Here is a 26410-nt window from a genome sequence, read left to right on the forward strand (position 1 = left end):
ACAGAGTTAATTTTAAAGGAGAGACCAAACTCATCTACATATAAATTAGAGACTGAAGTCATGGCATTTATCTGGATAAACTTTCCATTGTTCCTTTAACGTGGTGCCAGTCTGTTGTGCGTGAAGATGTGGCAGAATGAAGAATATAAAATAACAAAAAAATCAAAGTAAGAACTTGAACTGCTTACACCATTATTTCAGTCTAAACAATACTTGCTGATTCTAGAAAGATGTCATGTGAATCAGCAATAACTTACAATACGGAATAAATTCTAGGGAATGACAAATATTAAGTGTCATTCAATGTGTTTCTTGTTGGATTATCTTCCTTTGCAATCTTTACATCTTCAACAGCATAAACAATTATTAGAAAATAATTAAAAGACATCCTTGGGCCATTTGGCACTTTGAAGCAAATGGTCATGGCTTCTTGCACAGTTTCTGGACACCATGATGCCAAATGGCCCAAGGATGTCTTTTAATTATTTTCTAATAATTGTTTATGCTGTTGAAGATGTAAAGATTGCAAAGGAAGATAACATGTTATGCTGGGAAACAGGAGCAAGTAAAACTTTCTCCTCTTGACTCTCTGTGGGTTGATGGCACTAGTCGGCAGAAATTAGGATAAGCTGGTGTTGCCACCCTGTCAGTGGGGGAAGGGAGGTGCTTTCCAGGAGCCCCCCCCCCCTGCACTTACCCAAACCCAAAAGAGCGTCCTGTGTGCTGACATAATCTAGAAGTGAAACCAGAACATTGGAGTCATTGTGGGCAACACTTTCACTTTGAGGAAAACTCTGAGGTAAAAAATCAACCTCAAACCATAGAGTCTTGTCAAAAAACTAAAGAGTGTCACACTCCAACCACTCTGGCATGCCAGTGTATTGGGATGTTCTTCCTGATCACAGAGAGAGTGACAGGGGGGAATGCAGGGTGGAGGTCCAGGGCCCCCAAAATGCTGCAAAAGTGACTGTGCCCCCCCCCAATTTCTGAAACTCCCAAAACAGGGAGGAGCAATGCCAAAGTGGGGCTTTCCCTAGCCTCACCAAGGCTCGTGCATCCTTAGTAGAAAGTTGTATGATTGCTTCCTGAGTAAAGTTCTTCAAACTTCATGAAGACAGTTTGCAATGTCAGAAAAATAGGGCTCAGGTATTAAGGAGGCCTCAACATTTTAAAACAAGGTTGTATTGCAAATCAAAGTAGTTGCAGTTGTGATACACAGTTAGTTTGTATTATGGAAAGTTACAGGTACCTGGACGAACCTCAAAACAAATGTATTATGCCAACTCTCCATGTAATTTTCCTCCTGCCACAGTAGCATTTACCATATGTTTGACTTGTTTGGAATTTAATCAGTCTGAATAATCTTCTTCAGTGACAAACATTCTAAATCACAGAGAAATGATTTTGTTTCCAGCAGCAAATCATTTTCTGTAGGAATATTTCAAACAAGATGAATACAAAATGAGAAATAGATGATATAGAACTGGTGGGGGGTATATATATTTAAAAAACCCTCTTATTTTTGTCCAGTTTAATTTGCATGTTGTCAGTGTCAAAACAGGTGATTTCAAAATGGAACCGTGGAGCAGTTCTGATCTCCTACAACTCTAGAGTGCCAGCCATTACATGTATAGGCTGAGGTTTTTGTTCTATGTTTAAGTTCCCTTAACCACAAGTTTGGAAAGGATTGCAACTACAATATATTTTTTCAGTAGTACCCTGTGTAATGACTTCTCAAACCAATTGCAAAATAATTCTTTTGCTGGCATCACCATTTTCCAGGCCTAAGAACAGTATGGAACCTTTTAAAATTGATTTTACTTGTTGGGTCTTCCATGCTCTCGCTAACCATCCATTCAACAGCAGACATTACTGGGAGCTTGCTCTTCAATAATATATAAAGATCCACTGAACAAGACACTGGTTTAATGCTGGCATTAGAAAGGAAGTTGGGGGTGGGGGAGACAAAGAATGAAAATAAATTATACAATGTGATTATATCCCAATACCAGATCAACACAAATCAAGTCAAGAGGATAGCAAATGTACAAGGAAGCCCCACCCCCATGAATTCACTGTAAATCAGTGAAGTATTTCTTCTGGAGTGCAATCTGTTCACCCAAGGTTTAGCTGATGAAGATGAAAATCTTAAGTTCTTTCATGATTCTGTCCATCCTTGGAACTTTATGACCACTTCTAAGTGTGCGGGTGTGCTTGTATGTATGTACATATACATATTAGTCAAAGTTTTCTCCTGAAGTATGAGTACATTCTGCAGCTGTATTTATTTATTTCATATAGAAGAACTGAGGGCCCTGCGATAATTACCAGCATTCCGCAGGGCCTGTAAAACGGAGCTCTTCCGCCAGGCCTATGGTAAGGCTGGACAGTGAGGAGGATCAGCCCCCCACCCTGAAATCTGGCAGTAGTGAGTGAGTGCTAGTTCCCTCCACCTCCCTGTAGCCGAGGCGGCAGAGACTCGATGATTAGTATTGCCATCTATTGCTGTTATTGCTGTTATTGCTGATTAATTGGTTGTTATTTACTGTAATTTTATGTGATTGTTATGGATTTTAAGGGAGGGGTTTTTATGTGAGCTGCCTCGAGCCTTCGGGGGGAGGTGGGATATAAATAAAATAATAATAATAATTATAATAATAATAATAATATATAAATAAGTAGAAACACACACACACATATGTACACACACACACACACACACACATATATATATATGTATATGTATGTATGTATATATATGTATGTATGTATGTATATGTATATATATATATTCAATCGCTCCTCGCGGAGCGGATAAAATAAAACAGTAAGGGCTCCGTTGGCGGGCCTTGTCCAGGATGAGGAAGGGTGCCGGTTGGCCCCTTCCCCCGGACTGACAATCAGAGGGCTCAATCAGATTGGGCCCTCTTGCAATTGGTCCCTTGCCGCCAGACTGACGAATCGGGAGGTGTGAAGCACCTCCCGATCTGCCTCCCTCCGAGTTCCCACGCAGCCAGTCGACTGCCGCCATTACCTACCACACTTCCAAGAGCGCTGCTCGCTGCCGCCACCACCAACACATCGCCCCCCGGCCCAGCCAGCCAGCAGCAGCCGCCGGAGGAAGCTTCGCTACCGCCGCCGCCACGCTCCATCAACGAGCACCAGCCACCCTCCCCTACATATACTGCCCTCCCCTAAGGCTCAGCACGGTTCACAAGGAATGAAAACAAGAATAATACATCAAATTCAGTGATTATATCAAATGAAAGGCAACAGTAATAATAATAATAACAATAAACAAAGAAGATAACATTCTAACAGAGTTAACAATCTAACAGACCCATGGTTGGTAAGTTCAGGGACATGGGTTCAAGGGAGGGAGGTTCTGGGGGCCAGTAGGTGTTGTTTAGCTTCAATCAACCTCAACCAAATTAAGGTGACCAGATTGTCTCACTTTTGGAGGGACATCTGGGGGCACCTGGAAAATTGTAATTATGTTGCAATTAATATATATATATATATATATATATATATATATATATATATATATATATATATATATATATATATATATATATATATATATATATATATATATATATATATATATATATATATATATATATATATATATATATATATATATATATATATATAAAACAATACTATTTTTGCATTCTATGAAAATTTTTGTTGCTCCATATAGACCAAATTTTTAATCAAGAACCCCCCCCCCCCCGTCAATGGTTTCCCGCTTTACCAGTGTTAAAATCCGGTCACCTTAAACCAAATGCCTGGTAGAGGAGCTCCCTTTTGCAGGCTCTGCAGAACTGTTTTAGTTCTGTTAGGGCCCTGATCTCCTCTGGTAGTTTAGAGCTTCTATCATGAAATAGCCATACATCAACCAAGCTCCTAAAGTCATAATGGGACAGCTTGCTGCTACCTGTTATTACTTCATAGGGCATATTTTCCCTTTCCTTGAGGAGCACACTATAGCAGCACAGCTCAGTAAAGAAAGGGAACATGAGGGATTGGGAGATAGTAGTAGGGTCTGAGGTTATCTTTCAAAGAGATCAGATTATTTAATGGTCCATAAATGACTACTAGTTCAGATGTCTAAAGAGAACCTATACAATCATAGCCAGTGTACTTCTGAATACCTAGGGATTCCATACCGCTTCTGGGGCTGGTGGAACACCTACACTGGGACCTCTCCCACCCATTTAAGGTTTAATAAAGCAGGAGAATCCCTTCGATCTTCCTCAACCAAAACATGCAGAACAGTGTTTATGGTTGGTGCAAATACTGCCTGCTGGCTACTGCTATCGTGTGTACCCACTCCCCTGAAACTAATGAGCCAGCATTGAACAACTCAAACATGCCTCCCCCCCACACACACACACTTGAAACTCGTCCAGCCAATGTTTGAACATTTGTGTATGCCCCTTTCCCCTCAACACCTGAAACTTACAAATTTGGTGTTTGGCAACTGGCCTGTACCCAGTCCCCTGAAACTTGCAAAGTTTGCATTTAACACCTTGCACACACCTACTCCCTCCCATATGAAATTTACAGAGCCAGCATTTGACAAAAGTTTTCTAGTTGGGTGAATGGATGCATGCAGTGGCAGCAGGCAGTGGTGGAATGGATGCATGCAGTGGCAGCAGGCAGCGTCTGGGGTAAAGCCACAAATGCTGGCACTCTGGTGTCCATCCTCCCAATCAGCCATTTTCTCCAGGGGATCTGTGGTCTTGAGACAAGCTGTAATTTCAGGGGATCCCCAAGTCCCACCTGGAGACTGGCATCCCTAGCTTTCGTCATTGCTCCTGATTATTACAGAAATATTTTTAGCTTCTGAAAGGACTGTCGTAATAGCTTGGTTTTAGTGTGTTGATGAGCTCAGCAGACTGTAGTATCTACATAAGTCCAGCAGACTGTAACATTCAGGCAAGGATCACAGCCCATTATATATGTGTGTGTGTGTGCACATGTGCGGGTGTGCTTGTATGTATGTACATATACATATTAGTCTCTCTCTCTCTCTGTGTATATATATATATATATATATATATATATATATATATATATATATATATGTATGTATGTATGTATGTATGTATGTATGTATGTATGTATGTATGTATGTATGCATATATATATATGTATATATATGTATATATATGTATGTATGTATGTATGTATAGATAGATAGATATAGATATATACATATAGATATATATACATAGATATAGATATAGATATATATACACACACACATATACATATAAAAATCGATCACTATCATTAAACATAATAAAGCTAAACTTGACAGCTTACTCCCTATCTGATTAGCCCTCCCTGGGGGTGTGCCACCAATAGAGATAGAACACTCTGTGCCAATGAGAGCCAATTAGTTCACATTGCATGCAGACAAATCATCCCTGCCTGATTGGCCCTCCCTGGGTATGTGCCACTTAATACAGAGAGACCACTCTGCCAATGAGGGCCAATCAGTTCAAATTGCACTCTGCCTGTGAAGTTGAGTCAACTAAAATTGCATGCAGACAACTCACTGATTGCCCCCCCCAGAAATATTCCCACAATAGGAGATGGCCCTCAGCTAGGAATGACCCATCTTAGTAGTTTAGCCCCAACCAGGAGGGAGCCCTGAGCCAGGAAGAGCTAATAAGTGGGTTAGCTCTCTATCTTCAACTTCCTGCTGGCTTCAGATGCTTGCTAGGTGGAGGCAGCCTCAGAGCATGCTCTGCTTCCAGTAAGTTGTTCTGATCTCCTGGCATCTTTCAGCTCAGGGCATGGGGTAAGAAAGCTGCTTCCTTGAGGAGCCTCTGCATACCTTCAGGGAGGGAGGATTGCAGGAGCCCCAGAAATGGCCTCCTGCGGGTTCTCTGGGACCCAAGGCAGCCAGGAAAACCCTCTACCCTGGGAATGCTTACTTGGGAATGTTTACTCATCAGTAAGTCATGCCCTCAGCCAGGAATGGCCTGTCCTGGTAGTTTGCCTCAATCAGGAGGGTGTTCTCAGCCAGGAAAAGGTAATAAGGATTCAGCTGTCCACCGCTGTCTTCCTGCCAGTTTCAGAAGTGTGCTGGGTGGAAGAGGACTGGCCTCAGAGTATGTCTTGCTGCCAGTAATTTTCCCTAGTCTCTTTCAACTCGGAGGACATGGGGGGAGCAAGTCACCTCCTGATGCAGCCTCTGCATGACAACTGAAGGGTAGGCTGCAGGAGGCCCAGAAATAGCCCCCTGTCATCCCTCTGGGACCCAGTGCTATAAGGAAAAGCCTCTGCCCTAGGAATGTTTACTCATGAGTAAGTTGTGTGAAGTTTGCAATTTGAAATCTGAGAAAGGAGGAATACTTTGGAGGTAACCATCACAGACAATTGCAGCAGGGAAAATAATGCTGATTTGGCTGGGAAGCTTTTGTTTTCTGTGTTCTGTGTATGTGTGCATGCATGTGCATGTGTACAGGGGAATGCTACACAGCCCCTGTCCCAGTCCCAACCAATTCTTTACTCCAGGGAAAATGGAGTAGTCAGCATAGGAGCTTTCTGCAGTCGGGATAGGAGCTTTCATTCTGGGGGTTCTCCAGGTCCCACCTGGAGGCTGGCATCCTTGAACAGTGGCTTCCAATTGGGACCTGGAGATCCCACTTCTAGGGTTCCTCAAAGCTTGAAGAATATTTCAGGGGTTTCTCAATGGTAAAAGCTGAGGAAAGCTGGCAGAGGCAGTAATCGAGAGATCCTCTGTAAGTTCTTTGCCAACCAATGTTTGCATGTTTGATTGTAACATACAACTGTTTTTGATTTCCTTTGAACTGAACTGAACTTAAGAATGTACAGACTGAAAGATTTTCAGTTCTTCACGCAAATTTTGCTATCATTTAAATATTTTCATTGAAGGAAGAAACTGTGACAAGTCTGTGAATTACTGTATATTTATTGTTATTAGCAATTCCTGCCACCCAGCATTTCTCTTTGTTTCCCATCTGGAGCCTGGCATCCCTGCACCTCCATTTTTCCACCTCCTGTTTTCCAAAGGCACTGCCTTCTTGATCCGGTTAGCACAACAAAGCAGTTGATGACTGTCAGATGGAGATTCTTGTCATCCATGTAGTAAATGCAGTGAAAGGAAAGGGAAGTTCCAGGAGCTTAGAAGGAAACACCTAGGGAGGCAAATATGGGGATTGTGCTATTTCTGTTTTCCTCCAATGCATCATAAAATGTAGGAAGGGAATGGGAGATATGTTAAGAGTTGCACAAAGACTGTGTTCTTTTGAAACTGCCCCAGCATTGCAATCTTAATTGTACCATTAAATAAGTCTGCTGAGACACAAAGCTGTAACATTATCTTGGAATTTAAGCATTGTCACCTTTGCATTACAAAACACTTTAACAACTGCTTAGGACATTTGGCTTTTTTCCTGGCTTCATTTAACTTTTCCGGGTTAATGCAATGCAAGGAACATTAGTTGTCCTTCAGCTGTTTTACCTGAGCTGAGTTTGAAACTTATCCAAGAGTGTAATGAAATAATAAAGTGGTGTGTATCAGGAGGGAGACCAGAAGCCTTATGCAGAGAACTGTTTTCTCATTTTCTCCGCATGCTTGCAAGTCCAGGGAGACCTAATTAATTAAAGTCAATGGAGAGAGGAAAAAATAGGACATAAAAGTAATAACGTTCTTCCATGTTTGTTGAAATGAGAAAAGAAAGCATTATTTGTTTACATATCTTATGAATCACATCCTATTTGGCTGTTCCCTTTTCACAATCATTTCTTAAACAGGGATGCAGCAGAAGAAAGCCCCCCCCCCCACACACACACCATAACTAAGACAGCATCAGTGATCCCAGAATAGCCAATTAATGTTTCAGAAGGAAGTATTCAGCCATTGCTGAGGTTTTGGGTTGCCTTGCCAAGCAGGCAATGACTTTTGAAGAGATTAAAAACCTCACTTTTACGCAAAAGCCATGAATAACTTGGTATAGTGCTTAAGAGCGATGGCCTCTCATCTAGAGAACCGGGTTTGATTCCCCACCTCGCCATGCAGCCATCTGGGTGATTTTGGGCCAGTAACAGTTCTTAGAGTCTTCTTAGTCTAATCTACTTTACAGGGTGACAGTTGCAGGGAGAGGAAGGGTAGGCAATTTAGTACTATTGGGTACTAAAAAGAGGGTTGCAAAAACAAAACAAAATATCTTCTCACATTCTCTGAAATAGTTATCCACATGTAAACCCTTTGCAGAATTGTCAGTGAACTGTCCATGATCTTATGGGACACAATGCGAGAAGCTCATACCTTGCAATCAAAAGTGTATATTGCATAACTTCTAGCTATCTCCCTGTGCTATTTTGTCTAGTGTGCTGCATATTTCATATGGCAGCTGTACACTTCCCACTCTTAACCACCCTAAATGGTGACTTTTTCAGCTCCCCATCCAAGCCCTGTTTTGCTCGGTCCTTTCTCTATTCCACTGGTTCTCAACCTTCCTAATACTGCGACCCTTTAATACAGTTCCTCATGTTGTGGTGAGGAACACCAGAAGTGTTCTTTCACAGAAATTATTCCAAAACTGACCAATGGTGTGAAGATCTATAGTTCATAATTGTATATAAATTGTTTTTTTTTTTTCCCTTGGAGTTTTTCAGTTCAGTTCTGTTTCCTGTCCCACCGAGCTGCACTGCCACCTGGAGCGCCTGGAGGTACTGCTGGAGTAGCTGGCAGCTGAGCGTGGCTGCCTACAGGAGGAGCAGCAACAGTGGCAGCGCTGCCCCCGGCCAAACTGCTCACCTTGCCACGACCCCTGTGAAAGGGTTGTTCGACTCCCAAAGGGGTCTCAACCCCTAGGTTGAGAACCACTGCTCTATTCCTTGCTTTCCTATCAACTTGGATGGTACTTGACCTGCCACTCTTTCTTTCCCGAGTCATCGTGTCATCTGAATGGAAAAATGGAACAGCTAAGCTAGTCAAGGCAAAATAAATGTAATGTGATCAAACTGACTGCTAGGTCTGGTAGATTCTAAGATTACCAAATTCTTTTATAGGATGTCTCTCTTTTTTGCCCCAAAACACAGCTTCTCTATCCGTTGAAGCCAGTAGTTTAAACTGCTAATGATGTACAGTGTGAAGGCTAATTGAGTCAAGTATATATCTGGGGGCCAGATTAGAGGCATCAGTGGCAGACTTGTGAATCAGCAAACTGTTTGCTATTCTGTAAAGTGTAATAGGTTGAGGAGGCAAGATAAGCAATGGTATCTCTTTCCACTGCTGCCCCCCCCAAAAAGAATTGTTTCTTTTACAGAACTTTAATGTGTCCTTTATAAACCATTGACACATTAAAAATGTTCAAATGTCCCCCCCTCTCCCCCCCTTGCATAGCATTGTAAGGGCCCCGGAGTGGAGTGAGCCTTTGAAATGCATGGCTGAAGACAAAGGGGGGGGGAGTTGCAAGTACCACTGAGCTGGAACTCGGAGGAGAGGTCACCAGAAAACTGAGTGTCCATTTAGACAAAGAATATATTATGCCTCAAGCCCTTTAAATAGTTTTTAAAAAGAAAGAAAAGGCTCTGTAAAATGTATGTTCAGATTCGTGAGCAGAGAGCGGAGAGTAGCATAAAACCGTGAATAATGGAATGATATCAATCTCTCAACAATCTCAAGCAAAGGATCCAAAGGATAGCCCTTTCTTTTTGAGTCTGCGACTCGACCAATCAGCAAGAGACAACTATGCTACGTCACCATTGTAAACACATTTGCAGCATTGTAAAAAAGTGTGGGGGGGGGGGAGAGTGCTGGTTAATCCGAAGCCATGGACATCTACACTTTCATCTATTGGGCTTCCAGAGCACTTTATAGTCAGATATCCCAGAAAATAAGCACTCCCTGATATTCCAATGAAAAGGTAGGGTCAATGCGGGTCGAGGCATGGAGGTTGCAGATGGAAAATTTCCATCGACCAAAATCAAAATGGAAATCGATTTCAGTGCAAACGGGAGGGATTTAATTGATCTGGGATTGCAATAAAAGCTTCGTGCCGATTCAGCCTTGGAAAGAATTTGTATGGTAGCAAAATGAAGTGGGGCAGCCTGGGCAGGCAGAGTGTTCCATTCTCCTCCTACCCATGCTGCTCTTAAAACATTCGACACAGACGTAGATGAAATTAAGATGAACTAAGCTGGGTTATACTGCCACGTTATGTAGCTGGGCCCTCACCCTCATTTGCCAGCATATCACCCAGTGGCTTGTAGATGAATGTAGGGACTTCCTCAGTTCTGATATTGAAAGCTCTAACTGTGGTGTTGGATATGCAATGACCATTTGAAACAAGTGTGTCATTGCTTGATGTTGCCTCGTATATATACACCAGAAGGCCCATATAGCAGAGAGAGAAAGTAGCTACACTGTCAAGTTGTAAGAGAGAGAAAGGAGAAAGACCTTGTTTCTCACACCACCCCTCCAAGCATGGTGGGGACAGAAAAGTTGGAAAAGGGGAGGGAAAAATCACTGCATTGCAGAATGGAGAGATCATTTTTCTCTCCTGCCCTCCCTAATCAAAAATCCCTTGAGGTGCCATGCTCCCACTGTCATTTCATAATGAAACATTTCCAAAGTTCTCCTCGTGTGATTTTCTTAATGGATTTGGGAGTTCAGAACAAAATGTACTGAACACTGGGAGTTTACAGTTTGCTGTAGATTTACCAAATTCCCAGTGCTCAGTGCTTCATATGCCCCATTGCAACCAGTGTGAATATGTGTATTTAGTAAAACAGCAGGAGAGAAAAAATGATGAACTAATCACATCATCAAGGTTGCTTTGGAAGGAGCTGAAAAGTGCAGTGAGTAGAGCATGAACCAATCCCCAAACCAATGCTGGAAATCCTCCTAATCAGATCGTAGAGGGATGCTCCAGAGCAACAGAGGCTCTGTCAGTTGGTGGTCTATTGTCAGGATTGTGTGGGTACTGAAATTCTTCATAAGCATAAACTACAATATTGGGTATAGAATTTTATTTCCCAGAAACCTCAACTTATATATTTATGTATACAATTTGTTCTAGTTCTTATGATTATGGGATTTTGCTTGGAAGCCTGTTTGCAGTGGGTTGGGGGCAGCATGGTATTTGCAAGGATTCAATGACATTTGCCCACGGAGCACAGCTTTTATTACTCCTCATCTCCTAAGTCCACTCTGATATCCTGTTCTGTGAAGGATCCATCCAAATATCTCATGAAATCTCAAAGCCACAATATTAATATTTAAATCAACATATTGATATTTAAATAAATAAAAATAAGAATTAGCTTTTCAGTAGCTAGAAGCAGACTATGAAGGCCCTGGATAGCACTTTGCCCTGACCAATGCCTAGCAGAACCATAATAAATTATGCAGAACAAGAATATTATGCAAATGTTTTTCATCTGCATAATTTACGTGGCTGCTTAATTATACTTTTTAGATAAACACACCCCTTAATTAATATTGATTTTTATTTATTTAAAACATTAATATTGTGGCTTTCTGTTACACAAGTGGCTGATATTCCAATCCGAAATGCTCCTGGTTCACTCACTATTAGGTTGATATCTGTGCTTTGAAAGTTAATTTACAGTTAACACCATTTATTATTGGAAGAAAAATATATAAAAACATAAGACTTTTACAAATATATAACATTTAACCTCAAACCCCCTCCCCCCACTTTCTCTTGTTCCTTTTGAAGCCTATCAGTATCCTTTTATTTGGGTTTTGGGGAAGGCAATGCATTTAAAACACCCTCTTTGTTTTTCCATCCCCCCCCCTGTCCCTTTTTTCTCTTGCTTTCACAGCAAGATTGTATTTCTATGAGACATTTGTATAAACCATAGGCTGTGGTCTACAGCAAATGAATTTGTCAACAATTCCTAAGTGTATAGCACATGAGGTGGTAAAAAGACCATCTCTGTTGGGAGTGGAAGAGAATGATGATTTGTACCCATCAGTAGATCCATTTGACCCAGAGTAAGCATTCTATCCACGTGATTTGTTGTGGGTGTATATATGTTTTTTGTACTTTTCCCATGAACAGCTTTAGTGATATGCAGGGTGGCAAATATCTATAGCATAAAGTGGAAAGCTCAGCAAGAATCTTTCAAGTGGCTCAGCAAGGCATCACTCCCACTGGTAAAATGCAGAAAGTTGTCAAAGGCACTTTAGTGGATTAGCAAACTACTTTTAAAACTTAGTGTACATTTGCTTTTTCCCTGCCTCCCGCCCTGTTGAATCTGTTCAAGCCTCAATTATAGCAAAAGACTAGCAATCATCAGGACTGTTTTTCATTCTAAGCCTGTAATGTGCCACTTGTATGAAATTTGCCATCTCCAAAAGACTTAATTGGGTCTGTGAGGCAAAAGGTTAAAAAAAAACATTTTTGCATGAGGATTCAGATTTCACCGGGAATGAACCTAATGCAGCTGCAATAATAAGTAACGGTAGGAAACAATTGTAACTGGTGAACATTCACAGGTGGCCAGTAAAGGAGAGTCTCTTACCTGGTTATCTGTTTTGCTGCAGTCCCTTGGAGGCTTCTTTCTAATATCTAAAATAGTCACAATTGTAAAGGCTCCCATCTCTTTCAGGATCAAGTTTGATTACTGCTTTGATACTTCTTAGTCTTACTCAGAACATCCTCTATTTCTCCCTTACAAAATTCTACAATAAAAAAAAAATGTTTGGCAAAAATTTAGCAGCCTCTTGGGTCATGCTGAGTGCTTTTTATCAGTAATTTTTTCATCCCAGATGGACTGTCCCAGATGGGCTGTCTTTCTTGGAGCAGTGGAAAAAAGCGAGATTGGCATGGTGGGACAAGAGGCAGAACTGAACTGAGAAACCTCGGGGAAAAAAACAATGTATATACAATCATGAACAATGGATCTTGATGCCATTGCTCAATTTTGGTTTAATTTCTGTGAAAGAACACTTGCATAATTTTATGGTTGGTGGTTACCACAACATGAGGAACTGTATTAAAGGGTCGCAGCATTAGGAAGGTTGAGAATCACTGGCTTAGGGCATCCAGGGACCCTTGGGTTAAGCAGCCAGATGGTTGAGGGGTCAGGATTCCTTCCATGCTGGGCCAACCCTCTGGAGGGAGGCATAATAATAAATGGCTGCGGATATATTAACACCCAAGCAAGTCACATATTCATTGGCAGAAATGCCACCCTGCTAATCAATTACAACCCCTTCTTTTGGTTCTTCTGGTGATCTTGTGAACCAGTGTCAATAGAGGAACAGCATGGTACAAGTTAGGCAGAAAGTGAAGTCACAGTGATTTCATGTAGATATGAAATAGCATGGGAATAAGATCAAACCCTTCAGCATCCCATGGGCCTATAGCCATGCAGCAGAACATATATCCCCAACAATACCTTTTGTAACTCTCCCATATGATGCCTATTAGTCCCAATGCTGAGAGATGTCTCAGTAGGATACTATAATCAATAGTATCTAAGGCAGCTAATTGAAATATCCAGTAGAACTAGGTGGGTCAAATCCCCCATGTCTAGTTCTTGAAAGAGGTCTAGTTGCAAATCCTGGCCTAAATCAGATTGAAATGCCTTCCAGAATTAGTCTCTTAAAAAAAAAAAAAACTCCTGTGCCACCCACTATAGCTCTTTGACTAAGAATGGAAGACTGGAGACTGGATGGAAGTTCTCCAACACAGAAGGGAAGGGGTGTTTGTTTTCCAGAACAAGTCTAATCGCTGCCTTCTTGAGCATTATTCCTGCTCTCAAGGTGACATTTACCATTTTCCTTATCCACACAGCCAAACCTTTTCTGTTAGTTTTTATCAGTCAGTAAGAAAAAGGATTGAGAACATAGATGGTAGGTCTCACGTGTCCAATGATCTTGTCCAAATCTATGGGGTCCAGAAGCTTAAAATGATCTATATAGTTTATATAGACAAGCAATTTCAAAAGGTATACTGATTTGCAAGAAGGCATTTTGGGTTGGAATAAGACACAACACACAGTTGTTGTTGTTGTTGTTAGGTGCGAAGTCGTGTCCGACCCCATGGACAATGATCCAGGCCTTCCTGTCCTCTACCATTCCTTGAAGTCCATTTAAGTTTGCACCGACTGCTTCAGTGTCTCCATCCAGCCACCTCATTCTCTGTTATTGGATATAAACATGGCTACAGCTTTATTATCTACCCACGGGAGGGTTGGCACAGCATGGGAGAGGGAGCCTGACCTAGCAGTCAGTAGACTGCACCAAAACCCGTAGCTTCCCAAGGTGCCCACGGGACCCATATCATTGCCAGCCAGGAGAGCAGATCCACAGGAGGCAACCTATGTCACCAGGTGCCCACCTGCTTTGGCTGCTCCCCCAGGCCACCCAGCAATGAGCCCCTGGCCTCCCAGCTGGGTAAGATGCGCTCATTTACATGCCACCTCATATGGAGGCCCTGTATCCCAGGGAGTCCGATCACCCACCAGACTCCCTGCCAACAGGCTTGATCTTATACGAAACCTGCAGGTGTGATGAAATATTAATCATGAAGCATCCACCACAGACACAGCCTGTCGGCAATTTGAACATCATATAGAGTGGGGGAGAGGGAAGCTGCTCTGCAGCTTCATGGATAAAGAGGTCGGGACCCACGTGCATGGCACCTTTATAGGCATCATGGGTCCCACCTACCTCTTTACGCTGTGCATGCCACTCAAGTGCAGCGCATACCCTGCACAGGCTGGAAGGCAGTCGCATCCACCTCCAGCCCGCCCTCCACCACGTCAACTGGTGGCATTGGTGATTCCTTGCTGTGCATTATCTGAACATGCATTCACATGTATTCACATATGCATGTATTCAATTCAACATTTATTACGGTCATACACCAGCATAAGATGATAAAGAAACATCCATTAAAACCAGGAGTTAAAACATCTTAAAAGATAACAATAGAAAATAGAAAAGGTAGATAAACACAGCTGTCCAGTTCACTTAAGACAGACCATTCTATTACGAATCTTGATCGCTGCTGCGCAGAACTTGACAACTCTATAGGTTGTTTTATTTTCTATATCTGCAAGCAGCAGAGAAATGTAGAATTCTCCATTTGCATGTAACCCAGAGTAGAGCTGGGCAATTTTGTCTGCAAAGTATGTAGTAAATTGATCATAGTGGGCCATCATGTGGTCAGAGTTCAATTCCTTGGAGCTATGATGTTAAAGTCCCTGAACCTGAAGATGGTGCCATCTTCCGCCAAAAGGTGAAGGGTTTTGTTTGGTTTGCTGCCTCCTTGTTGATCTCTTTCCTGACCAATGTTTTAATTGTCTTTATTACTTTGTGTAGCTATGGATTTTAACTCTGGATTTAATTGCTTTAATGATCTGTGTTTTGAGGGAGGACTGGTTTTCATAGTTTTAAAATGTGATTTTATTATGTATATTTTGGACACCTTGGGAACCTTTGTGAAGGCAGAAAGGTGGGGTATATTTTTTTTGTAAAGTAAAAACATTGCCATGTTCCTTTTGAGTTATTCATAATTTTTACCTTTGATCTGTATTAATATATAAAGGTAAAGGTAAAGGTATCACCTGTGCAAGCACCAGGTCATGTCTGACCCTTGGGGTGATGCCCTCTAGCGTTTTTATGGCAGACTCAATACGGGGTGGCTTGCCAGTGCCTTCCCCAGTCATTACCATTTACCCCCCAGCATGCTGGGTACTCATTTTGCCGACCTCGGAAGGATGGAAGGCTGAGTCCCCCTTGAGCCGGCTGCTGGGATCGAACTCCCAGCCTCATGGGCAGAGCTTTCAGACTGCATGTCTGCTGCCTTACCACTCTGCGCCACAAGAGGCTCATATTAATATATACCGTGACTTAAAAATGGCATTGGGCTGTTCCCTAGTTCTGAATGAATACCATATCTAAGGGCTTCAGTTTCAGTGGTCTTCTGTCTTGATGCTGTGTTATCTGATAAAGACATGTGAGAGGCTTCAAATACTTCACCCTTGCTTATCTCTCTTTAATGATGTTTGGCTTCACAGAAGACAAGATCTGGACTGTGGTCCAACACAACAACACTGGACTGACTCAAATCCATGGGGCTGATCCGGGGAAGCCGTACACCCTGAACTTTAACTACAACAGCAGTGTAGAGCAGCTGGAGGCAATGATAAATAGTGCTGAATACTGTGAACAGGAGGCAGCTTACCACTGCAAAAAGTCACGTCTGCTCAATACCCCAAGTAAGTGTCATAATCTTTCTTCCTTAACTGATATTGATTGCACAGCAGACACAGCCCACATTGCGATCCCAGCTACAACAACAACAACAAAACCCAAAAAATGGAGCAGGTGTCTCCTTGCTTCCTCGCACACAATGAGGCCTGTGTGATACAAAATAATTCTTTTCCACCGGAATCAAAGTGCCTTCATGTGTGGCTGTATTGCAGAAACCGACACAAGTATAGGGAGATCAAACAATTCCTATGATGGCAAAGCAGGGTGTATCCTTTTGTTCTCAGCAACATGATGGTGGAGTTAATTAGCTACAACTGCAGCATTCCTCTGCTTATTATTATTCTGTTGTTGTTGTTGTTGTTTTAAAATTTATGTGTTGAAATATATGTCAGGGATACATGAGCTGTTGCCCAATAGGGAAGGTGTTTGCTGCTGTGTTGAAGGCTGGAAGGCTGTATCTTGGCATCCTAAACTTGAAATAAGAAAATCAGTTGTCTGCCCAGATTAAAGGTGTGGTAATTAGGGCTAGTTGATGACTGTGAAACATACTCATAGAGAGAAGAGCAGAAGCAAAAGTTTGGGCAAATGGCTCCTGATGTTGCAATGGCCCTTATTTGTCCCTTGGACAAACTTTACTGTCCAAAATGATATTGTTATTTTGCATTCAAGGCTCATAAGAACACTGTGTTTAGTCAAATTATTATTTTTATTATTATTTTTTTGATTTGTTTGATTTATAGCTGGCGCATGGCGGGTTACACATTTAAAACTCCACAATAAAACCCCAGTAAAATACTCTATCCCACCCTGGCAACGAAAAAACCACCCTCCCCGACTCCGCAACTTCCCAACTCACTGCCTCAGGGGATAGATGGTAAAAGATGCTAATCGAGGAGTGTCTGCTGTTCTAGCAAATCCAGGTTAGGGGGGCTAGGTTTAATTACCCTGACCTCGCCCAAACACCTGGTGGAAGAGTCCCACCTTACAGGCCCTGTGGAAAGCTCCATCAGGGGCCTCAGCTAAGTATGGCATAAAAGAGGGGGCCATCCTATATTTGCATACAAGTTACAATTATGTCCAGTAATAGTTTGAGGAATGTATAATATTTTAGGGGGATCATCTTGCATTCAGGTTTGTGTTCTTTTTGAGTGGCATATTACAGAAGAATCAATACATTTTTATTTAAAAAATCTCGCACAGATGAAAGTGAAATCCTCTTAATGATAGTAAAAGGAGAGCCGTTTCGAGTAGCTAATATCCATTTCCCAAGTGTGGCCCCAATTTGCAGATACCTAAGAGTAGGGGAAAGATAGGGAGAGCTGCAAAAGTGGAGTTGAGTAAAGTACCGAGGGGGGTTGTTGGGGAGAGCAGCAAGGGGGGGGGGGTAGAAATAGCAGAAATCAGTGGGTGGGAAGTAGATGGGGAGAATGATATAAATGGTGGTGAGTGCCAGGAGTAGGCAATAGACATGGAAAGCCACAAGCCTGGGGGTAGGGTTGGGCACTTTGGCATCCGAAGCAGCCGCTCGTGACCAAAGCAGCCCACGGCGCGTGGGGGAGGGGAGGTGCGGGCGTCAATGCACCCCCCCCATGCCACGGTGCTGGCTGCTTCAGGCGCGAGCAGCCACTTTGGACGCCGAAGCGCCCAACACTAGTTGAGGGGTGTACGAATACTAAGACTAGGGGCACTTCTGCATATTGAACAAAATAGTGTTATGCCAGCAAAATGGTGTAGCACTAAGTATTACCATGCCTCCAGCTATTCCTCACCTGTCACCTTTTCGAGCTTTTTACACTTCACATACCTACTTGAAATGGTGCTGTACATGCTACTCTCTGTCAATCAAGCCCCTTTCTCAGTTTTTTAAAGGGCTCACAATGTTCGCTAATTTTTGAAGAAGAAAAAGAATAAAAAAGAAGAAGAAGAGGAAGAGTAGGTTCTTATATGCCGCTTTTCTCTACCTGAAGGAGGCTCAAAGTGACTTACAATCTCCTTCCCTTTCCTCTCCCCACAACAGACACCCTGTGAGGTGGGTGGGGCCGAGAGAGCCCTGATATCACTGCTCGGTCATATCAGTTTTATGAGTGCTGTGGCGCGCTCAAGGTCACCCAGCTGGCTGCATGTTGGGGAGTGCAGAATCGAACCTGTCTTGCCAGATTAGAAGTCCGCACTCCTAACCACTACGCCAAACTGCCTTAAAAATTAATACTTCTCCATTGAAATACCTATGCATCTAATCATAGATGTATAGTGCTTTTCATAATGTCACCCCTTATGGAATCTTGAGTCTGGAATTAAAAAAAAATTAATCTCATTCCGAATCTTCTCTGTATCATTCCAATTTTAGTATATGTGCTGCTGAAATGAGCACAGTTAATCTCATTCCTGATTTTTGGGGGGGGGGGGCTTTAGAGAGGCATGCTTTTTGTGACAGCTTTGAGGGAAAATCATTTTTGGCTTTGCGTGCATGATTGTACACACATTCATTGCTCCAGGCAGTTTGCTTTAAAAAAAACAACAACCTGTCCCAGGGAGAAGGGAAAGGGAGGCGGGTGCTAGGGCGGGACATTGGAGGCAGAGATAGCACTTCTTTGCCTCCATACATTTCTTTAGTGTGTGGCCTGCTGGTTTCCCTCCTGTAGCTCATGCTTTTTAGCGTGGGGAATCCACTTTATGCGATTCCCCAACTCGCACCTTAAAATAGAGGATACAGCTTTAGGTTTGCTGGCCAGACATAGGAGGTTGGCAGCGCTGTGCAAAATGCCAAAATATAGCATCTTCATAAGATAAGTATGATGCTACATTAATGGCATGTGGAAAGGCCCTTGGATAGTAGAGTGTCAAGGGGGGGGGGGTCAATAGGGAGAGATGAAAATGGGTGGGGTGAGTAGTGGTGGGCAAGACACCCAACCCTAGCAAGCAGCAAGGGTGGTAGATGAATAGAGTCATCTAATGAAGGGAAGGCCCATGGAGAATGAGATAGGAGCACAGGAAGGAGGAGGACACTCCTAAATAAGGCTTTGGGTCATGTCCCTCTGCCAAGATTAGTGAACAAAAGGGAAGTATGTGTTTTATTATTTATTTATTTGTAATTTCTACTTATTATTGAACATATATACTGACACTCCCAGCCTGTTGGCTCAAGGAGGTTCATATCAGAATAAAAATAAAATTTAATATCAGAAACAGAAAAACAAGCCCCCCCCCCCATAGCACAATGGCTATATACAGCACCTCCTGCCTTAGGGTGGGGTGATTTGGAGAGGGGGGTAGTTGATGTTCCACCACCTGGCCTCCACCAAATTCCTGGAAGAGCTCCATTATACAGGTCCTGTGGAACTGCAAGAGCTCCGTCAGGGTCCTGGGCTCCTCTGGGAGCTTATTCCACCTGGTCGGGGCCAGAACCAAGAAGGCCCTTGCCCTGGTCGAGGTCAGTCATACCTCTCTTGGGCCAGGGACCACCAGCCTGTTTAAGTTTGCAGAACATAGTGCTCTGCTAGGGGCATAGGGAGACAAAAACCAATGTTATTGTGTTACAATGCTACTGCATTGTAGTGTGAAAGACTGCTTTCTCTGGGAAGCCAGTGGGAAGGCAGGGAGCAGAGAGAGCACTTCGCTTCCCCGATGTGAGCTGGCTGCCGGCTCCTGAACTTTTTTGGTCTTAATGGTGCCACTGGATTCAAACTTTGTTTCAAAGCCATAGCTGTTGTAAGAGGACTGGATGGAGAGAAATCTGTCAGAATGGTGATGTGGAAAGGGGCATGCCCATACGACTCTAAATGATGGGTGCAATGAATGCACTATACCACCCAGAATTAGACCACACATGAAAAGATGAAATTACATTTCACCACCCTTTAGGCAACTGGACTCAGAAAACCAGGTGAGCAGCAGCAGTAGGGTCACTGTAAATAGTACATAAAAATTAGAAGCCATGTTTAGACTTCCTTTTAAAACTGTTGTTAAAAATCCATATGGGCAGTAATTGGGACACCTTTGAGCCCCTTGCCTTGAAAACCTCCATGGGCCATATTAAGGAAAATGTGGTTTTCTCCTGTCACTGGTCAGGAGTCCAATTGTGGCAGCTGTTTTGAAATTTTGTTGTGAGAATGGGTGGTGTCACCTCCCATCATGCCTACCTCCATTTTTTGGTCGGAGCATGCTAACACACTTGTGCTGTAACACAATCCATTTTTTTAAATGCATTCCCCATCCCTCAATTTCCATGGTACTGGAATCACCCAAGCAATGGAGGGGGAAGGAGGTCTTGTGTCGATATGCACTCAAATACCACACATGCATGAAGACTTAGCACATCAGCTGCCATTACACAACTGTTTATTTGCACAAAAGTTACAGAGTGCCTCAAAGGTAACGGTATCCCTTGTGCAATCCCAAACTTCCTTATTGGACAACTGCAAATTATCTTCAGGCAGGGGGGGAGGGATAAATCACACTTTCTGAGGATTCTCAAACTGCATTGCAAACAGGGATTGCATTTGGATCTGCTCCTTAAGAGCCCAATTTTTGTGTAAAAGGTTTGTTATTCTACGGGCTTTTAGGAAGGCCATTGCAGTATTTTTCATGACTCTGGAAACAGTCCAAGTTACTTTCATATAAGCCTGCTGATATTACTGAATGGAGAGGACTGCATAGGACTGCCTTGATAAGTATGCTAAGTTGAAGCTAATTATGATTCTTCATCATAGAATGCTATTCTCTTAGAGGTTGGGAGAAGAATAGTTCTGTTGAGTATGTTTTTTTGATTGGAGATTTGCAATGTTGAAGTAATAGCAACTAAAAACAGGCAAATGAAACTTAGCCACAGCACTAGTTCTTCCTGCTAAAACCATTTCCAACTTGAGAACATAACAAGCAAAGGTGTAAAACTCAGATGTATTCAAATGATTGCTATGGTCATCTTGTGAACCAGGTCCAAATTGCTTTCCTGGATATGCTTGTCTCAGGCCTTCTTGACCTTAGAAATACATGCACATTTTCATCCTGCTTCTCCCTACTGAAAGGTTACACTGAATTGGCCATGAGGCAAAATGTTCCAAAGCACTCCTTTTACCCTTAACTTGGGACCACTTTGACTCTTGTCGACTGCAATGGCTCATTTGTTGGTGAATGGACCATTCAGGAAGAAAATCCTCAAGAGCTTCCAAAGCCAATTGAACATATATTGTGGATTGTGAATTTGTATCAATTATTGAGAAATGTGATAAAAGAGGTTGAGTGGACAGATTTCTTCAGTACCTGTCATGGTCACAGAATAATTCCTGTCAAGAGATAATGCCAGATCTCTGCACAGCCTTTGTTCCTCTTCTTTTGGGGTAAACTATAAAAAGCCAGGAATTGAAATAAGGGACATCAAAATAATGCTTAAGGAAAGAACTGTCATAGATTACTGGTAGCTGCCCCTTCCCTATTCCCTGCCCTACAGAAAAGGACACATTTTCTGAAGCAGATGGTAATAGTTTCTTGTTGTTATTTACCAGAAATTATAATTGCCAGTTTTCTTTTCAGCTAGGGACCAAATCTTATGACAAGCATTAATTAAAAAAAAATCATCCTAACATATTATAGCTTTGAGGAACTGTGTAGTGTGTGAGTTTAAATTGTTTTACAGTGCTTGGGTATCACTCTTTTGTATACTTCCATGCGCTACTGTGGATTGTGGTAACATGGGAGTATAGTTTCTTAAAACAAATCAATATCCACTCATTGTGAATTATGAAGCTCAATTTTCAGGAACATTTTATCTCATCTGGCATAACCTCAGACATGCATATTTTGAATGAAGACAATTAATATATTTATCTGAGTGGGGATTCCACCAGCTTTTTTTCTCTCAGTTTTACCCAGTTATCCTCTTACAGCCCCTATGGTTTTCTCCATGCAGTTCCCACGATCAGCAACATAGCATTTTAGGTGGTCTACAAGGACTCCCTCCTTTTTCCACTGCTGGAATAGTGGGTTGTGTCTGCCCTATTGTGATGAAAAATTAACTGAACTGCTTTAGGGAGCACATGCCTAAGGGTTAACAGAGGACCTGAACATTCCACAAATCAGCCAAGTCTCGAAGGTGCAAAACATTTTGCTGCAGGTTAAATAGCAAATATTGGTCTTCAATCTATGACTTCCTGTCACGTGCATGAAGATCAATTGATCTGCTGATGAAAACTGAAGATGGGTCCCAGGTCTGGAAGTGTTGTATACTGATGTATCCATAATGAAATCTGAAAAAAAAAATTAAGGTGCATATCGTTATCACTTTTCCTCCTATAAATATTTGTGAAACAGCCTCCTGGGAGGAGACTGTCTGGCCCCTTCCAGGGTGTCCAGACTCAAATCCTGTCCAGTCAGAAGCCACAGGCTCCTGATTAGCTGGGCAACCTCAGGCCCACCCTCCAGAAATCCGCAGAGGCCAGTGGCCACCATTTGGCCACTAGACCTTGGTGCGAGTAGAGGTGGAACTCAGGAGGCTGCTCATGGAGTGTGGCATGGGATGGGGTGGAAAGTGGGAAGCCTCCACTCCCCACAGGGTTGGGAAGGCCCTCTGTGGCCTTGCAGAGGCTGTGGAGGACTTTCCCAGCCCCTTGCCAAATGCGGGGTGGGAGGGTGAAGCCTTCACTCCCTCCACAGCCAAAGATGGGTGGGGAGGGAAAGCCTCCACTCCCCCAAGGCTGGAATGGCCCTCCACACACTCACAGAGGCCATGGACTGACTTCCCGGCCACTTGGTCAGTGCAGGGGGCTTGCGGTGGGGAGGAGGAGGCCTTCTCTCTGTTTCTCCTTTTCTCTCTGTGTTTCTCTCCCTCTCTTTCTGTCTACCTTTCCCTCTATTCTTTCTCTTTCTATATTTCTTGCTGCCACTCTCTTTTCCCTCTCTTTTCTAATTTCTTTCTTTCTTATACTTTTTTCCTCTCTCTCTTTATATCTCTCTTTCCTTCATTCCTCTCTACCTGTCTCCTACTTTTCTCCCCTCCCCCTGCTAGCACCTGTTGTATCACCTACAACGGGTTTCCCAAATATAATACATATATTGAAGTCGCCCCTCAGAGTTTTCCCAAAACACTGAATCTCTAAGAGTTGGATGTTATAATGAAATTGGGTTTTACACAGAATCCACTCCACTACAACATTGTGCTCCTGAGCCTGCTCCAAATCTTGTTGTCTAATAGTTTGAGAAACTGAGATATCATATTTTGTAGAACCTAACAATAGGTCATTGATCCCATAAAAATCCTTTAAGTAGTATGAAGCTTCTATATTCTAAATGCTGATGCTAGATAAAGCAAATTCTAAGAAGCCAAAAATGTGGAACGCCTAATAAATGTGGGTGGCAACAGAAATCCAGTTATTAGTGGGAAAATGCCCAGATTACACACTGTCATCACAGTTAGTACTAATTAACACCTAATTAGCTCTTGGAAGACAGAATAAAAGACAATTATATTTATAAGTCAAAGCTGATAATATTTATGAAAGGCACTATATCATGTTTTTCTTTTTTTTAAATCCCATACTTGAGCAATGCTAGTTGGTATTAGGAAGCATTCTCTCCCCCCACCATGGCTATTATTAGGGTAGCTGTACTTCTGGAACCATTAAAGAGTAATTAAGATGTACATCAAAAGGGTGTCTTGCTACTGAGCTGCTATTTTCTGGTTTAATTTCAGCAACCTTTCTTTCTTGTTTGTTTGCTAGTCCAAGAATTTAGCTTCAGGTTCATATAGCTCACAGGAAAAAATATCGACTCAGATGAGATCTGATCCAGATGTGATTTGATTACTCAACTTATAGCATGAATGCAATATGAAGTTGACATGAAAATACAATTATTACTTGGGTAATTATAATCTTTATTTTGAGAATGATTGACTGGGAACCTGTTATGCATGATGCCACTACATTTCTTCCACCAGTCAGATTTGGTAACATTGACATTTCTTCATGGGGGAGGGGGGAACACAGTATTTCCACACTTGTTAAATATAGTGAAATGCTTACATAAAGTAGTTGTTCTATTCCGGCCTCACCATATGACATCGCCAGCATCTAGCGTCTGAGCAGTAACTAGCCGGCTACATCCTCCATTTTAAAGCATTAGTTGCATAACTAATTGCATAAAGTGGATTCCCCAACCTATTTAGCTCGAGCTACAGGAGAGCAACCAGTAGAGGGAAGGCATGGAGGCTCAAACATGCTAAAGGTGCCTGCCTCATCCCTCCCTCATCTACCTCCCTCTACCTTGTTAAAAAGATGGGAATGTAAAGCACATTGCTCTCTTCTGTCATTTCCAGCAGGTGGGTGGGAAGCGCAAAAAGGCGGCAGACTAGAGCAAGATAGCAAAAAGGTAAGGAGGGGCCAGGAACTGCAATTATGTTTAGCGCTACATCATTAATCTGGCATAACGCTATTTTTACCAATATGCAGAAATGCCCAGAGTTCTGTATTTAGAATCTATAGGAAAAGAAACATGGGAGTACAGGTGTCACTGAATGAGAACAGGACAGGTTGAACTACAAGCATTATAACTCTGGTGCAATTTAAGAGGGAAGTATTCTGCCCATTTTAACTGGTTCTTCAGATAACTCAGCTGACTGTGTAAACCCTAAAATGTTATATTTAGGTGGCCACAAATCCATCAAGTCTATTCTGTATGCAGGATAAACATACCATGTCTTATATCCAACCTATTATATCAAGCCTTTCCAGTATGGAATCCAAATGGTGAATGTTAGAAGGCTCCTATCCAATCTCCCAATCTAGAGATATATCAACCTAACCTTCAGCAACATCGCAGAATCATGTGCCGTCTAACCATAGGCAGACACCTAGACCAGTGATCCCCAACCCCTGGTCTGGTGATCGGTACAGGTCCATGGATCAGTTGGTACCGGGCCGCAGCTCCTCCTCGTCCTCCTCCCCGGCTTCTGCCTCAGGGGCTGCCCTGCCACTCTGTTGCCAGCTCACCTTTGGTGCTCTCCAGCAGCCGCCATGGCTGGGGCTCCCCCTCAGTGTGGCATTGCACAGCTGCTGCTGGCAGCGTCCCCCAACGGGCAGCGGGAAGTCAGGGGCGCCAACGGGAAAGCAAGTGGAGCAGGGGCTCAGGCAGCGGCGATGACATCATTCGGCAAAAGACTACCCCCCCCCCCCGGGCCTCAGTAAAATTGTCAAGCGTTGATTGGTCCCTCGTGATAAAAACGTTGGGGACCACTGATCTGGACCATACACTACAGATTAAAGTGCACCATCAAGTGAGAAAGGCATAATGGGGATTATAGGATATGTTACTTACCTTTCCCCTGCTTTCTTGAAAAACAACTTCTTGCTAATTTTCTTGCACAGAATTACATCTTTGTGAATCCATTCCTTCTCTACTCCTCTCGTCTTTGACTTTCTCTGTACTCTTCTTTGGCCACTTGCAGGTTATCATAGTTTGTTTTTTCCCATGTCCTCTGTGCCAATTTGTATTATTACATCCATTTTTTTTTCTTTCTTTACGTTCAAGAATCTGTGGGTGGGGAACTTGAATCTCTTCTTTTGTTCTCACAATAACCCTACAAGATAAATTAGCCTGTGACTGACTGACTCTGGTGAGCTTCTTGGCTGAGTGGGGATTTTAACAGTGCTATCCTAAACCTATTTACATCAGTGGACTCAGAAGGGTGTAACATTGCTAAGAATTGCATTGCACATTTCACGTATGATACGCTCAATTATGTCAAGTTTTTACCTTCAGTTTGATCCATGCTTTAATATTTATTCCACTTTTTGGGTGCTTATGTTTAGCTGTAGACTTGCTTTCTATTCTCTACACTCCTGGTTGTAAAGAAAAATAAATGGACAGACTCAGATTAAATATCCTTCTGAAATTCTGCTAAAGTGAATTCCTTCTGAAATTTTATAGTTCCAAATTATCTGGTCTTATTTCCAAAGTGTAACCCTTCCACCCAATCAGATTCATGATAAATTTCAGCGCATTTTATCTTGTATTTGGTTGACATGCCTGAAAAATCCAGAGTTCCATTATTGTTATTTAGCTGCTGACAAATAGGTTTCCCCTGTACTAAGGATGTTCCTTTATAAATAGTCTCCTTAAAGATACAGATACATTTCTCTCCATCAGGTAGATGTAGATCACTTCTTAAAGGTG

The 26410-nt window shown here is 42.5% G+C and overlaps 1 protein-coding gene across 1 annotated transcript in view; it reads left to right on the forward strand.

Moving 5' to 3' along the window:
* CNTNAP5 (contactin associated protein family member 5) overlaps window positions 1-26410 on the forward strand; it is a 463918-nt gene that overhangs the window by 320135 nt on the left and 117373 nt on the right. Inside the window, exon 13 of the mRNA XM_077320572.1 lies at window positions 16051-16251. Coding sequence (XP_077176687.1) covers window positions 16051-16251 — 201 coding nt within the window. The remainder of the gene's footprint in view (window positions 1-16050; window positions 16252-26410) is intronic.

Source organism: Paroedura picta, chromosome 2, assembly GCF_049243985.1.
Source record: "Paroedura picta isolate Pp20150507F chromosome 2, Ppicta_v3.0, whole genome shotgun sequence".
NCBI classification, from domain to species: Eukaryota; Metazoa; Chordata; class Lepidosauria; order Squamata; family Gekkonidae; genus Paroedura; species Paroedura picta.